General features: G+C 41.4%; 1 protein-coding gene across 1 annotated transcript; it reads left to right on the top strand.

Annotated features, from left to right (window-relative positions):
* Positions 1 to 1,380: 1,380 nt before the first annotated feature.
* On the top strand, positions 1,381 to 6,827 carry LOC104492060 (chromosome unknown open reading frame, human C3orf38; the record flags this gene model as incomplete). The annotated part of the gene is made up of 2 exons (XM_010134562.1): positions 1,381 to 1,601; positions 6,246 to 6,827. Coding segments are annotated over 2 exons (803 nt in total), but the record flags the coding sequence as incomplete, so codon positions are not given.
* Positions 6,828 to 17,240: the final 10,413 nt, after the last annotated feature.

Here is a 17,240-nt window from a genome sequence, read left to right as displayed (position 1 = left end):
CAAACCTGTAAGATTTGCTGAACACATTTCTTAAGTCTTATCCTATAGCTTTTTGTCTTGCCTTTTTGATCTACTCTTTGTACTGTAGGTTCAATTAGAAGATGTTAATTTCTTTTGTTTTGGGGTTTTTTTTTTTTACTTCAGCTATTAGTCTCTTCTTGTTTAAACCTAACAGGTTTTATAGGCAACATGTTAAGTACCTAGTCTCAATTTGCCTAAGAACTGGCTACCACAACTGCTTTAAAAGTGAATTTAAGTTTATTGTGTTTCCTAGTTTTCCCTTAGAGACTTGTAGTTGACTTTTTTTGCATGTTACATTTCAATGCACTGTCATTGTGCTATAATACATGGCATTTTCTTATGAACCTCAGAATAGTAATTAGCATGGAAATGAAACAGATCTAAGTCAATTTCCATCAGTCTTCAGGAAGCTAGATGGAACTTCATTTTCACAAACTACAGTGGGTTGTCTGAAAAACTCGAAACTTCTGGTACTAGAATTCTTATTCAGCATACAAGGAATCGGAGATTACCTGAATTACCACTCTGTCTGCATTTCTGACAATTTTCTATTCACAGGAAACATTTGAAAACTTGCATGTTCTTCAGAATAGCAATGTGTTCTCTGACCAAATCATGGGAACCACCCATTTGATACAGAAATTAAGATGTCCTTTCCATGTTCAGGAGAACCATAAAAGATTCGTCTGGTTCTTCTTTTTCTCTGTAGCCTTGCTTCCAAGAAGATAGGCAGATGGCTTCTTTTGAAATGTTCTTCTTTTGAAAGATGAAATTCTTTTGAAATACCCCAGAGCTTTTCAAATGGAGAATGAAACCAAGCTGAGCTTTTGCCAAGTGAAGGTGCTGTATGGTGACATGAAGCAGGAAGCCCTAAACCATCTCACGTTAAGTGGACTTGTTTTGAAGTTAAGGCTAGCTACATCTCAGGCAGCATAGGTGAAAGATTCTTGTGTGCAAGAATCTTTATACTTCTTGAAGGACTTGAAGTTTCTAAACAGCTTGAAAATACTTGAAGAAGATTAGTAATTTCACTTGGAAGAAAAAGTTGCATCCTGTTCATCAAGCTTAAATAATACATAAGTTTCAAGCAGTCATCAGTACTGGAAGAAGGGATTACAAGGTAGCAAAGTAAAAACAGCTCCTTTTTTAAAACATGTTCCCAGATCTATGGGTATCTTCTGTGTCCAGTTTTGATTAGGCCTGATTCCATTGTGCAAACAAACTTTTAAGTCTTTGCATTTCATTTAGGCTTGTCTTGTACTGTGTTTGGAGGTGCTGGTCAGGAGTTTAAGAAGTAGCATAGGTCTGGTTTTTAATTGTGGTAGAAGCAACTAGTAACTTCAATTTCTTTACTTGCAGAAGCCATTCATGCCATTTTGGTTTACAGCCAAAGTGTAGAGGAACTTCTGAAACGCAGAAAAGTCTATCGAGAAATAATTTTTAAGTATTTGGCAGCACAAGGAGTTCCAGTGCCTCCTTCATCTGAGAAACACCTACTCATTGATCGTGTAAAGCAGTACTGGAGTGGGCAGCTCACAACAGGAGCCTCGGAGCTGAAGGAGAGAAAACTGCATGGAAAGGTGAGTGCTGCTTTCTGAAAGACTTGAGGATGCTTAGCATTGCTTTTCCAGGATAACCACTGTAAATGTTCTAATGTACATCCAAAATATGGCTCTTCGCCTGTATTTAGGAAGGTACTGCATCTCGTTAGGTCTTGGTTTGGTTTTAATTGGGTTTTGGTTTAGAAATTGTATGATTTAAAGGTGTCTGTACCAATGTGACTCTTGCAGAGCACAGGTTTTTGCTCTGTCTTGCAAAGTATATTGGTGCCTTTGAACTCTAGTGTGTGGAGTCTTCGCCATGACTTTTAGTTTTTAAGTTGTATTGTAAGCTAAAATAAAGGATATTAACGTGTAATTCCATGGATTCAAGGACAACTGAAAACAATATTAACGGTATGGAAATCCTGCATTGCCCTTTATATTTTTTTTGTTGTAGTTGATCTTCTTAAACTTTTGTTATAGATCCAAGATTTCCAGTCATCCTTCAGCCACACCAGACACTAGCGATACCATCAATAAGGCACATCACAGAGCAGAGCAAAGAGATGCTGTCAATAATAGATCATAGGGCAAAAATGTCGGACTGTCATCTAAAATGTGGGAGAGGGAGGGAATGGAGAGAGGAAAAAACCCACAAACCTGCCCTTCTGTACATAGCCTTGATCCACTTCCAGAGACAGTGCAATCAACGTAGCACAGTCTGTAAGCAGTTTTGCTTCTTACTTCTTGTACTTCGAGTGCAGAATGGATCCTAGCAAATTTTTGTGTTGTCCAAATGTAAAGTTTGTAGCAGTGGCAGGTCCACGTTGTTTTTTCCTTGTTGTTACTAACGCCTAATACAGTATAACTAAATGTGTTTTAGCAATTACAGGTTATTTTGAATTTCAAAATTTTGGCAGTTAGCAAATCCTCGTGAATTTTCAGTCTTTGGTTTGTCTTGGGTCTTTACCGTATATAGCCACCTTGCTCTTTCAAGTGTTGTACTTCAGAGACCTAATGGGCAACAGCCCCACCAGCTGGGCTGTTAGAGTTCTGTTGCTGTTGATAGCCTATTTCACTGAGCTTTCTCTCAGGAATTAACTGATGAGAGTTATGATTTAGCTGAGAATTGTTTTCAGAACTTTTTTTTTTCAAAGCATGCACAGGAAAAAAAGGTTGCTTTTACAAGCACAATTCCCAAGTATTACCCCATATAAAAGTTTTATGATATAAGGTAAGTAAATTAAATTCTCCGAAGTACTTAACACATTTACAGGGAATGAGAAATTCAACAGGCTTATTTATCACATGTATTTTTCTTTGTTTTCTCTTAATTTTTGGGGCCCTCACCATTTTGAAGAAATAGGTAGCATGAACCTGTGTAGAATTAGAAATTAATTACAGTTTATTATGAAAAAAATAGAGCATTTCTACACAGAAAATCCCTGCAGCCCTCCTGTCCCAATATCTTACTGTCTCAGTCTAGGTGATCAGTTGTACAATTAGAAAAGTAACTGAGATTCCTGAAGACTTTTGTCTGTTTTGGAATAGCGAAAGTAACATAAATTATGGTTTTCTTTGGTTTGGGCTCTTTTGCTTCAGTGAAGACTACAAGCATCACTGATGAAAGTGACCAAGCACCTTTTGTATGATTTTTGGCAGTGTTTCTGCCAAACAAGGCTAAATTCAGGCGTGTGATCTGGTGGAGAAAAAGTTCTGGAACACATTTAATTCTTTGAGTTTCGGTTCTTCCTGGATTAGTTCTGCATTTTATTAGCCTATTCCACTGACATAGGTAAAATAACCCCATAAATCAGAAATATTCTGTCAGCTTCAGTTGTGAGGATGTGCATATTCACAAGGTGACTTCCCAATAAATGCTGTTTGTTCTTATCAGCTATATGAAGATGCATAAACCAACAGAATTCACCAAATTAAAAGGTACCAAAATGAAGAGACTGAAGGCAACATGAAACAGGAAGAACATGTCAACATATTTACTTATTTATAAGCACTTTTTAGTAGAATGATAGGCCTTAATATGAGATTAGCCTTTCAGCTTGAGTTCTTGTTTTTCTCAAACCCTCTTTTGGAAATGTAAAGGCCAGTGAAAAGTTACTAACACAGCTACTTTTTACTCAGCATAACTTTTGTCTCTTGGTGTGAGGATCCTGGTCTCATGGAAGTTGTTCAAAAACCTGTTGCCTGTCCTTTTTCAGCAGAACTAGGATTTTCCTGTTTATAAATTGCAGACCAAGACAAAACTGAAGGACTATTCTAACTGTTATTCAAAGAACCATTAACCCAGCACTGCCAGGTCACCACTAAGCCCTGTCCCTAAGCACCACCTCTACGTGTCTTCTAAATGCCTCCAGGGATGGGGACTCCACCACTTCCCTGGGCAGCCTGTTCCAGTGCTTGACACCCCTTCCGTAAAGAAATTTTTCCGTATATCCAACCTCAATGTCCCCTGGCGCAACTTGTGTCCTCCTCCTCTCATCCTGCTGCTTCAGAGAACAGACTGACCCCCACCTCACTACAGCATCCTTTCAGGTAGCTGTAGAGAGTGATAAGGTCTCCCCTGAGACTCCGTTTCTCCAGACTAAACAACACCAGTTCTCTCAGCCACTCCTCAGAGGACTTGTGCTCTAGACCCTTCACCAGCTTTGTTGCCCTTCTTTGGATACACTCCAGCACCTCAGTGTCCTTCTTGTAGAGGCACAAAGCTGAATGCAGCACTCAAGATGCAGCCTCAACAGCGCTGAGTGTGGGAGGATAATCACTTCCCTCCTCCTGCTGGCCACACTATTTCTGATACAAGCCAGGATGCTGTTGGCCTTCTTGGCCACCTGGGCACACTGCTGGCTCAACTCAGCCAGCTGTCAACCAACACCCCCAGGTCCTTTTCTGCTGGGCAGCTTTCCAGCCACTCTTCCCCAAGCCTGCAGCATTGCAGGAGGTTGTTGTGACCCAAGTGCAGCACCCTGCACTTGGCCTTGTAGAACCTCATGCCACTGGCTTCAGCCTATTGATCCAGCCTGTCCAGATCCCTCTGTAGAGTCTTCTGACCTTCAAGTGGATCAACACTCCCACCTAACTTGTTGTCATATGCAAACTTACTGAGGGTGCACTTGATCCCCTCACCTGGATCACTGATAAAGATGTTAAAGAGAAGAGGTGCTAGTAGTGAGCCCAGAGGAACACCACTTGTGACCAGTTGCCAACTGGATTGCACTCCATTCACCACTGCTCTTTGGGCCTGGCCGTTTTTTATCTAGTGAAGTGTACACTCATCCAAGCCATGAACAGCCAGTTTCTCCAGGAGAATGCTTGGGAAACAGTGTTAAAAGCCACAGCTCTTCCCTCATCCTCTTAAGTGGGTCTCCTTGTTATAGAAGATCAGGCTGGTCAAACAGGAACTGCCTGTCATAAACCCATGCTGACTGGGCCTGATCAGCTGGTTGTCCTGTACATGCTGTGTGATTATCACTGAAGGTGATCTGCTCCATAACCTTCCCCAGCACCGAGGTCAGGCTGACGGGCCTGTAGTTCTCTGGATCCTTCTTCCCACCCTTCTTGAAGATGGGCATTTTATTTGCTAACCTCCAGTCAACTGGTACCTCCTTGGTTAGCCAGGATTGCTGGTAAATGATGGAAAGTGGCTGGGTGAGCACTTCCACCAGTTCCCTCAGTACCCTTGGGTGGATCCCATCCAGCTCCATAGACTCGTGCACATCTAAGTGGTGCAATAGTTCACTAACCATTGCCTCTTGGATTATGAGGCCTTCATTCTGCTCCCCATCTCTGTCTTCTGGTTCAAGGGGCTGGGCGCTCAGAGAACAACTGGTCTTGCTGTTAAAGACTGAGGCAAAGATGGCATTCAGTACCTCAGCGTTTTCCTTGTCCTTGGTCACTATGTTTTCTCCCCACATCCAGCAAATGTTGGAAATTCTCCTTAGCCCTCCTTTTGTTGTCAGGGTATTTATAGAAACATTTTTTAGTTTCAGTGACCAGATTAAGTTCTAGTTGGGCCTTTCTGATTTTGTCCCTGCATAGCCTCACGAGATCTTTGTAGTCTTCCTGAGTGTCCTGCCTCTGCTTCCATAGGCCTTTTCTTCCCCAATTCCAGCCAAAGCTCTCTGTTTAGCCAGGCTGGTTGTCTTTCCTGTAGGCTTGTTTTACAGCACACTGGGATGGCGTGTTCCTGCACCTTAAAGATTTCCTTCTGAAGGAACTGCCATCCTTCTTGGACTCCTTTATCTTTCAGGGCTGCCTCCCAAGGGATTCTGTCAACCAGTCTCCTAAAGAGGCCAAAGTCTGCCTTCCAGAAGTCCAAGGTGACAGTTCTACTGACCTCCCTCCCTATTTCCTCAAGAACTGAAACTCTACCATATCATCACTGTGCCCAAGGTGGCCTCCAACCTTCACATTACCCACAAGTCCTTCTCCGTTTGCAAACAACAGATCTAGCAGGGCCTTCCCTACTTGGCTCCCTCACCAGCTGTGTCAGGATCATGATCTAAAAATTAACTGAGATTGTTGGGATTTTCCAAGCACTGTCTTAGAACACTTGTAGACTTAGAATGTTTGAAATAAGTATTTACATGATTTTTTGTTGTTCTAGGTGGTAATCTTGCATGTTAAGGCTAAATAATTCTAAGTAAAAAATGTGTTTGATTGCAGAGTCATGGAGAGAGGCAAGAGTTACTACCAGATGACATTCATGATTTAGGAAAAGAATTCTGCCAATGGTTTTTTGGACTTTTGAATTCTCAACATCCCTTGGGAGTAAAATCTGGAGAAGGATGGGGACCGCAGCATTTTTGGGAGAATGTCAAACTGAAGTTGTGTTACAACACATTAGAAAGAAACATGGAAGAGTATGTTGGTGCAGAAATGGTGAGCCTTCGTCTGCTCTCGTTGGTTAAAGAAGAGTATCTTCTGTTCAACGCTAATTTGCATGCAGATGGACTGAAATGTGCCATGTCTCCACATGGGTTAGTACTGGTAGCAGTGGCTGGTACGGTACATAGAGACAACACTTGTTTGGGCATCTTTGAGCAAATTTTTGGACTCATTAGCTGTCCTATTAGGGAGAATACCTGGAAAATAAAAGCTGTGAATCTTAAAATTGTTGGACAGAGTGCTGGGATGCAAATCGAAAAACCCTTCATAAAATATGAGTCAAATCAGTTGCAGGAGCTGTATGATGGGAAAGAACTGTGTTTGAACATCAGAAATTCTGAGCCATTTTTTCACAACTGAGTGACTAGGTGAGGAGGAAAACATAAAGCACTTGTACTGTAGTTAGGAATGGAGTTAGTTTGGTTATTCTTGGTTACAAAATATGTTTATGGTTAAAAATGTGATGGCAGCAGCATGCAGTGAACTAGATGACTTGGGATTCAGAAACTGCAGCTTGCTTCTCTTCAGATCACCAGTTTAAACTCTTTTGAGTTGTAAGAGGAAGTCATTGTATCTGGCTTTTTGAAATTGGGATTTGTGAGTATCTAAATGGACATCTTAAGTTCCAAGAAAACCAACTGCTGCTTTAGGAGTTTTTGGAGAGAAGAGACCAAATAATAGGAATGGAGACGGCTGCCATCACTAGACGATAGGAGTAGTTTAGTGGGACAATGCAGGGAACTTAGCACCGTTGACGTTTTTTCCTTTGGGTTAATAGCTTCCTTTCCTTTTACATTACGGTTCCAAGTTTGTAATGAATACCGACAAACTCTCTGTTGTTCTATCAGTGGCCCTAAGCAGACAAATTTGAGATGGTTGCCCAGTCATCCATCTCTTGCACTGACTCTCTTGGATCACGTAGTTGATTGCATGACTTACCGCAGCACTGTATGAACCAAATACTTTGGTAATTATTTTGTATATACTTAGAACAGAATTTTTAATGTAATCGTTATGATTTTTGTATGTTTTCTCAAAAGACGAATTTTATCTACTGTGAGATACTTTTTTTTTACTAGAAGTCAATGTGCCTAAACACTGGGCAGTTACAATGACAGATGATATTAAATAAATAATCCAATTATTACTTAATAACTGAAATTATTGCCATTGTAGAATTTGAATTTTTCCCCCTCTATTTTATTTATAAGGGATTAAAGGTGAAAAAAGATTAAAGCTTATTTTTCCGCAGCTTGCTTGGCTTGTTTGTGAGTTTTGTTTTAATTTTATAGCTTCACCAATACAAGTTGTGAAAATGAAACGTTTCTCCTAACAGGGAAACAGTTCTTTTGTTTTTAATAACCAGTTTGTCAAAGTTGACAAATGGTGGAATCATGGATACACAGAACTGAATTTTTATGAACTGTCTGAATCTTGGTTTCTCTTCTAAAATTTCTAAAATAATTTATTTTCTAAGCACATGTTCAAGTACTGGGTTGAAATGTTCCTTCCCAATAAGCATCTGCGTTGTGGCTTCTTTGGTACTGGTGAATAATAAATAAAAATCAACCTGAACTTGAAAGTTGGAAGAATATGTTGCTTCATATGTGTTGAGAACTGATTCCTCTTCAGGTGATGACACAAGCCTACCTAAAGGCCTGAAAGGATACCTTTTCAACATTCAGTATCAACTAAATATTTTGTTGTTTGTAGAACTGTGCTCTGTAACTGGCAGTGTAGCTATTACTGTAGTCAGCGTGTTAAATAGGAACAGGACTAGGGGTGTAGTTTTCATTACTGCGGTAAGATGGTGTGGGCGGTCCCTGTCCTGTGCTCAGGTATGTGTCCTTGCTTCCTCCTTGTATCAGCATTAATGCTTGTGCTGAAGAAGAAGGAGTGGAGCTGATCACAATGAAAACTAACCCGTTGTCAGAAATGCTTTGGGCCAATGAGCTGTGTAAGAAGGCTGGACACACAAGTGCTAGTGCCACCCTGAGGAACAGAGATGAGAATATGCTTTTTTGGTGGCAACCTGTATTTCTCTGGGACTTAGCAACCGATCAAATGGCAGTGTCTGTTAATTCTTACATTCCAAATGTTTATGCTTGGTAACTTGAAAATACTGGATACAAAGAGCGTTGTGTTATATCAGCTTTTTACTAAGCTGGTATCTAATGAACTTGTCCTTACTCTCCAGTTCTCCTACGGGTAGTATTCAAGAAAATATTAAATTGTCACAGCCTCGTGACCTCTGAAAACCCTATTCTGTTGCAGAGTGGAGTAGGTGCTGTGTGATTCACCGATAACCTGTTGGTGCAGTTGCTGTTCTTGCGTTGTTGATCGGGCTGTTAAGAATCTGCGTACATTAGTCTTGAGCTCGTTAGCTGCTGAATGATAACTGATTTTTAGAGTAGCTTATTTTGATGTGTCCTTATGGCTTACTTCAAATTGTAGTTACTGAGGAGCATCTGGTAACAGCAGCTGATGAGCCGTTGATGGCTGCTGCTGAGCAGCAGTTATCCCAGGCGGCTGCTGCAAAATGCAGGAAGTGTACAGTATCTGCTCTTTACAATCTCACCCCATGAATATTTGGTAGGCACTGGCAGTCAGCTGATGCTGAGGATCTGTGGTTTTGCAGTTATTAACTGGTATGACTTTATCCTGTGATACACCTTCCCGTTTTTCTCCCAGGGCTGCATTCCTTCTTTCAGAAGCATACTTGTCCCTTCTAAATGCATTTTATTTCCACTTGGAAAAAAAGGATTCCAGATTTATAATGGTTCTTCAGGCTCTCCATCTTGCAGGGAGGCAGAACTGGGTTTTGAAAGCTGCTGCCCAGTCAGTCAGCACTGGCTAACCTGTTTGCAGTCAGGTTGTAGGAGAGGCAGGCAGCGGTGCTCCTTCACATATCATGTATGTAGAAGCATGTTCATTATGTGCCACCTGAGAGTTGAGAGGCCATTGCCGTAGTATTGTACCACAGGATATCACAGATATTTTTCCAGTGTTCTGATCATTGCTTATAATAAGTGTCCTTACTGGGAGTTCAGAATTCAGTTTTCAAATTGAATTGCCACATTCCGAAATTTTATTTTTTAACTGCAGGGTAGATTTCAGAAGGTACTTTTAGCTTAACCTTGACTTTAAGGAAAAACTTAGGGCTTTTTGCATGTTAAGGAAAAGTTAGATGTAGTGTTTCTCCCCCAGCTTGGGATTAACAGGAATGCTGTCAACAACTTTTTTTCCAGATGTGTATCACTGATTTCAGGTCTGATGTATTGACCAATGCAGAACATAGGGCCCTCCTATGTTCCAAAAATGGGATCTTTCACCCAGTGTACAATAAGCCAGTTTACACACAGAGTTGAGGTATTTGTTTTATTGCATTTCTGCGCTGAGATGGGAGCTGGCTGGTAACTCCACAAAGCCAGCACACCTTCCATGTAGTACAGGATCTCTTTCATAGATGAAAGAATGCAAAATCGCCTTATCTCTAAGATTACTGATATCATTTGTCCACGTGATTGGCTAACTAGTTTTTTATTTCTGTTTAAAGTGGTAGCGCATCTACTTTTTACTAGGCATGCTCAGAGGGTAGGGGGCCTTACTGGGTGGGGGGTCCTACTAGTCAAGGGGAGGGTATTTTAGAGTTTTAATGAGGTAAATTCACAGTAAGTTCAAGTAGACAGTGCTTTCAGCTACCAGTTCTATGCCCAGGGCTAAAGACGTGTGATTAGCATCTCGAATTGGCATCTCCCATTGGCATCTTTTCCCATTGGCATCCTTTCCCATTGGCACATTCCATTTAACTTCTCTTTATACCGAGAGAAACTCGGTAAGTAGTGCCTGTCTTTCTAGAGATCACTACCTTCTGTATGGTTACAAACTTACAGTGCAGCTGACAGTTCAAATGCTACTAATAACTGGGACGTAGTAGAAAGGAAAGAGATAAACTCTTTAGGGCAATTCATTTAGTCCGGCCATCAGTAAACACTGATGAAAGGTGGGTGAATAAGGCAATTTGTCTGGGTCCACGTGCGGGAATGTCGAAGGACAAGTAGCTGGCATCTGATAGCTGTGATGACAGCAGTGCTTGCTGGAATGCCTCATTAATTGAAGAGGGGAAGACATTAAAGAGCAGAGTTCTGTGTATACTGACAACATTTCTACTGGTGTTAAAATCTTTAATCTCAGATTTTGAGTTTTAGTTTGTGACTGATGTGAAATTAAGCCTCTCTGGATAGGTTCATTAGCCTGTATGCCATGGAGTTAAACCTGGAATGCACAGTGATCCCTGTCGATTGTAAGAAATCTTTAAATTCATTTTCAGCTCTTAGTGGTGGAAAGGAACGACCTCGTGTAACTGTAGGGGTAATAATATTATAATCATCCCGCCTCGTCTCCAGGATATCCAGAGGCTGGGTTTAGTCTCAGCAGGCGTAATGGCCTTTTGGTGACATCTGGTGGCAGATTTATTGCTTGCCTGGAGTCGTGCGCTTGATTAAACCGTGCACTGATGCAGGCACAAGCACTGGAGGCTTGCTCTGGAGACAGGGGAGGCAGTGCCTGCTTTATCCCTTTGCTGGCAACGAAATGGCCTATCGTTGCCAATGGCTCCCTTGCCTTGATCAAAAGAAAGGCTTGAAGGCAATCCGTCAGCCCTTGTAAGGATCTGAAAGATGGTTTAAAGATTTCAGTCAGTCGGTGGTGTCAAGCTGTGATACTCAGGAAACCTGTTGTGCTAGGGTTGTAGAGGGAAAGATTATGGTGATAAGGCAGCTTCCTGGCAATAAAATTTCAGCTGTATTATTAACAAATGCATTTCTCTTGGCATCTGCTTCCCATCTAGAATGCCTAGCTTGAGTGGCTGGGATCCTGAAGGCAGCACAGTTGCTGTTTCTCAATATTGCTTGTAACTGCAGGTCTTAGTCACCTCTCAGGCCCAAGTTGAGGAGGATCACCCTCATTTAGAGGTAACCGGTAGCCCTCTGTGTCATGCTGTGTTTAAATAGTGTTCCTTCTCTCTTTTTTTTTTCTTCTGTTCCAGGTTCCCCAGTCCTTACTGAAAAAAACAAGGAAACAGCCAAATTAAATACACAGAGGAACCAGACATGCCCAGCTCATCACACTTTGCATAAAGTACAATGCAAAGTAAAAAACTTCCTATCTTGCTTTGATAAATTTAAGGAGAGAACAAACCCATAAAATTTATTTGGCTTGTTGCAGTAGGAATTGCCCTGACAGGGGCTCTTTAGATGCGTGCATTAGAGCAAAGGAGAGGTTTCTGTGTGGAGAGGCAATGGCTCAAGCTGTACTGGCTTCAGCTGTAAAATCACAGTAAAAAGCATCCAGAAAGTCACTAATGGCCATTAGATGTTAAAGCAGCTGTAGCTGTTTTTCAGTATAGGTAGATTTTGCAGCTTTCTAGGCAGGTTTATGCAGTTAGAAAGGTGAGTGGGAATGCATGCAGCCTGATGGCCCTTCCATGCTGCTCTTCGGTCTGGTTGGCCCCTGCTCTGGAAGAGGCAGGCGCCTGCTGGAAGCAGCAAGGGATGTGTAATTCATCCACACCTGCCTCTTCTTTGCACTTTGAGAGCATGCTTGCAAGGGGAATAACAGCATGGTGTTATTCTGTGGTAAATCACTCATTTTAAAAACAGTAAAAGCCAAAGCTTCTCATCTATATGAGGCTTTGATGCCTTGCCAGCATTTCCCACATGAGCCTATTGAGAGAAATGAAATGGCTCATCTTACCTCAGAGCTTTGTCCCTGCTGAGCTGCCTGGTGGCTTGTGTCTGAGAACCTCAAAGGAAGAAAAGAAGTAATTACTGTCCCTAATACTGGGCAGGAGCAGCTTTAAAGCAAGAAATGAGTGAATAGACAAGGGAGTTTCCACTAGGAGAGGTGTCAGCAGTGAGTAGTAACTCCCCACCTCCTCAGCTGTAAGAATTGGGGAATTGAGTAAAACTTGCAGGTGGCAAGTAGAAAACAATGAGGATATGCTTCCTTCCACTTAGTTAAGTGTCAGGGAAGAGTTTTTAATCTTTGTGGTTTTCCTTGTAATGTATCTTCTGTACTCTTACCACTTGTTTTCTTTGCCTCTCATATTTAGTTGGATCACAGTATCTCAGCTCTCTGGACAGTCATTTTCAGTCTTCAGACGTATTGTGACTATTGGAGGAGACCTAGGTGCTCTACATCCTTTAAACTACAGAAACAAATGAGGGGAGGGGAAGCAGCTCCTGTGGAAAAATAATAAAAGATAATTGGCCTGTTTATGGCACCTGTCTTTTGCATGTTGGCATTTCCAGCTTCTTCCTCTCTCTTGTGTTAACCTCTCAGAGATAATAGGGTATGACCAGGTCTTCTCTTCTAATATATAAAGTTTATATGAATATATAAAGTTTATGTAATATATAAAGTTTTTTTGAAGGAACTGAAGTTAGCCTAGCTAACTCCAAGCACACTATTTGACTAGCCATATTATAATCCCAAAATTTCAAACCAAGTTTTTTCTCTTAGCAAATTGCAGGAGCTCACAGGCATGTGGAAAAACATGTTTTTGCATTCTATCTTGACAGCTATCGCAACCCATTGGTACCAAAAAGGCTTTTTTTAGATACTCTTTGTTTTCATTCGATCATCTAGGTAAAGTGGGTGAGTGTTGCACTTAGATTTCTGCTGCATCTAGCTGTTTTTTTCCTACAAGTGTTCAGGGTGCTTCCACCGTAGAAAGCATTTTAGTGCAAGTCAGGAGGCTGGTTCTGAAGAAAATTTTGTTTGCTGCCATACACACAATCAATGTGCTTTGGTTCATGTTACAGAGCACCCTTGGAGCACGCCCTTTGAGTTCCCTTCAGACAAAACCAAAGTAGAGAGATCCTCCAGCCCTGCACCTAAGGTACCCTGCTCACTTCGAGGCAGTCAGTCCCCAGGACCAGCCTGGAGCTGGCTGGCAGTAACCCCACCCAGCATATGTATAGTTTGTGTGCTGGCAGCATCTCAGCAACAGCTGTTTCATGCTCCTTGTTTGCTAATATAAACACAGCTTAAGGGTGTTGAAAATGGTATGATAGCCTTCTTAGGTCTAAATTAAATTAGTTTTCATGATAATACATTTTTAAAATGTGTGCATACATATTTTTAACAAATCTTTCTCTCACTTTCTAGCATTTCCCTTACTAGAATTACATTTCAAATGGAGTAATTGTCTGTTCCTCTTTAACAGCAATAAGCATAAGACATCATGTCAGTACTTGTTCATCTATTCCTTTTTCTCAGTTCATTAGTATTATTTATTGCATGGCTGGATTTTGAGTATTAATGAATTCTTCTCAAGGTTTGCATTTTTTATTGAAATAAATGGATCCTTTTAATATCTCTTCTGTAATTATGGGTTTAGATATATTTGCACAGTGCCCTAGCTCTAACAAGATTAGTGGTGAGAAAATCCCATTCTGAAGATTAGCATGATGTATGGAGTTGAACTTTAGGATTTTACTCTGGTGTTTTCATTATGGAGGTTTATTACAGAAAAAACATTTTGTCTTCAATTACTTGATAGCTGACATGTATCTGAAATGCTCAGCTGAATAGCCTTTTTTTTTTCTGAAATTAGAAGCTTCACCTTATGAGATGCTAATGCTCTAAACACTGCTGTTAGAAATAGTTGTTATGGCACTAAAATGATCCCGATATTTTCAGTTTACAATTCAATTTCCAATTTCATCGTGGCACACATTATCACATCTGGGACAAACTGATGGTGAACAAACGATGAATTCTCTTTTCTGGCCTGTTGTGAAGGCAGATAGTGGTGTGTATATCCTCATCAGTTACAGCTCCAGCGAAGACCACGAAATGTATGCACCCTTTATTCCTCAGCTAGAGGAAGGACTGAATTTACCTGTTGCACCTTAGCCGCTGACTACTAAGGCAGTGTAAAGGAATGTGAAGTTGAAGTGCTTTACACACCTGCCTTATTGATGCCTGTTGTTGTTGTTTAGTACTTTGTGTGTGTTAGATTTGCATCTCTGTAAGAGACATGTATACAATAGGATAAAAACAAGCTGGAAGCCTTCTAAAGTAAGGACAAATTTAATTTGGCGTTATGTGTCTTGGGCAAATCTGTCTAGATTTCAGGAATTTTTACATGACTGAATTTATTGCCAATTAACAAAGTTTTAATTCCTAATTTGAGGGTTGAGAAGAAAGAAAACAAACAAAGCCACTTAAGGAAACCCTGTTCCTCTCCCTTCCACAGGGTCAACTTCAATCAAACAACCTCCTGGTCTCCCCTTTCATTGCTGTTGCATCTGTCACCCTCAGTCCCTCAGGGGTGCCCCTGGCATGGGTGGCCAGCAAGCAACGGTCCTTTAGGTATGTCTCTTACCCCAGTGTGAACTGGTTGCGGTCCCTCAGGGTTGTCCCTGCCGCAGTGGGTGTCCCTCAGCGGTGCCCCTTGCAGCTGCCAGTCTCCGAGATGTGTCAGAGCTGGGGTGCTGTGGGTTCTCCTGGCTGCCTGTGGACGTGTTTCTACATTAAAACCAGTGTTTGTGCTGCTGAGCCTGCAACAGGAACTGATAGATATCTGAGTGCTACCATGGGGCATATGACTTTGCTGCTACTATAATAATCATAAAACTCTCTTTTCAGCTGTCTTCAACAACTTCTTTCCCCAGACATAAAGGGAAAGGACTCTGCCAGGGACAGGAGAATAATATACAATTTCTTTGATGTCAGTGAAGGGTTAATAGGACAAGGGCTTTCAGAGGAACAGAGGAGCAAATTCTTCCCCAGGTGAGCTGAATTTCGGTGCTAGTTGGTCTTCCATATTACTGGCCCAAACTGGGATTTTCTTACAAATCTGTCAGGTTTTATAGTTGGAGCCTAGGATGCCTGGCTTGTGAGCTCATGTGAGTGCTGCAGCCCAACCGAGAAGAAAGTGGCTGACAAGACAGCACTTGCTTCAGCCCAGTGTGCCACCCATTTACAGCTGGCTGGTAAACAAGGACCTGTATCCACCAGTGGTGTCACTGGTATGCTCAGCAGCGACAATAAGGCAATTAGATCATAAAAATATTCTGTTAAAGCAGTCTCATCGAAGCACCTTTAGAGATTTTTGCATCAGAGAAAGCCAACCACAAGCAATTCTGCACTGGGAGTGCAAACACTGTGTTTGCCCTAATGATTTTACGTATATAACAGAGTGCTTTGATTCAAGTGTAAAGAAAGCTGCTCGAAAGCTATAGCTGAGAAACTTTGGCAGCCAGCTGACACTGCTAAGTATGATGTATACAATTTTTTTAAACCCTGTCACGGAAAATATCTGGCTGCGGGCTCCAAGGAATCGAAGAGTCTGCAGAGAGAAACTGGTCTGTAGATTACTCCTTTTGGTGGTCCTGTGATACAACAGACAGCTCTGCAATTTCCTTGAAAAGCCCACCGACCCTGTCCTCCGGCAGCCCTGGGCAGAGATAAGAGTAAATGATTCTTGGATGGGAGACTCCGCATATAGAAAGTTGCTAAGAAAAGCATCCTGCAGCTTGCTTGTAATGTACTGGTTCCTTCTGCACAAAGACGTAAGCTGTGATTTCTCATGTCCTATAAGGCAGAAGCACTCCATGCATTTGGAAGTTTAAGTAGTAACTATGGCACACTGCAATTGCACGGAGGTGGTGCAGGTTCTTAGGCAGTGTTTTGGGACAGCTACATGTGTCTAATTCACTTTTAAGTGGAGTACGCTATATCTGGGCTTTGTATCAGAAAGCATGTGTTATGTCTCACCATGTGCTTCCCTTGGCCTCATGCTCACTGTGGAGGGCTGGAATTAGAGGCCTTGTATTTTCCTGTGTGCTTACAGTAACCAAAGCATTAAAAATCAGGGAATAGGCTTTAAATACAATTTTGTTTACTTCCATTACCTTCTGCTTCTCACACTTTTAACTTGCACACTGGATACATTTCCAGGTTGTTTTCCTTACTATGTTTTTTTTTCTCCTCAACATGAGAGAAAGAGTTAGCTACAAAAGGAGAACAGATTAACCCTTTCACCTTGAGATACTGAGCTCTTTGCTTCACTCAGAGATTCCTTCTGCTCCCAGTGCCTCCATAAGCTAGTAATACGCTCTATGTTCACAAACCCCTAATGTTTTCAGTGTGCAAAAGGGAAATGGTAGTCCTAGAAGGTGTGATCTTATTGTGATTCTTTGAGGACCAGAGCAGTATGAACCATAGTTCACTCCAGTAAGAAAATGGCTTGCATATCTGCCCTGGATCCTCATGAAAAAATTCCATCACCTAAAGGGAGTATTCTTTTTGTGGGAAACAATGGTTGCTTGAGTCACCTGCCACACTTCAAATCTTCAATGGCTATTTTTAATCTGGCAAATCCTAACTAGGTTAGGTAGACTTGCCAGGTACAAAAGTGCATACTGGATGTACTACTGTCTGTAGAGGTGTGCTTTTTGTAGTGTTAGTTTTTGAACAGAAGTAAAATTGGGTCAGAAAAGTACAGCTTCAGATCCCAGGCCAAAAGTGAAGGGCTGCTAGATTGGATATCTATTTGTAACTACTGTTTTTTGTGGCATAGTTTGATCTCTGCAGGTGGAAGTTATCAGATGAACTTCGTGCTCCTGAATGTACAGTATTTAGTATGGTTTAATTTCAGTTTCTCATTTTCTTGGGTTCATTCTTTTCTTTGGATGTATATGTGGCCTGATCTCTGGTTTTCCTATTGACTTGCATATTGCCCACTCCCCTGTCCTTTAGCTT

Source organism: Buceros rhinoceros, unplaced genomic scaffold (assembly GCF_000710305.1).
Source record: "Buceros rhinoceros silvestris isolate BGI_N320 unplaced genomic scaffold, ASM71030v1 scaffold9474, whole genome shotgun sequence".
NCBI lineage: Eukaryota > Metazoa > Chordata > Aves > Bucerotiformes > Bucerotidae > Buceros > Buceros rhinoceros.
Note: the sequence above shows the minus strand (reverse complement) of the source record. Positions and strands in the feature narration are given on the sequence as shown.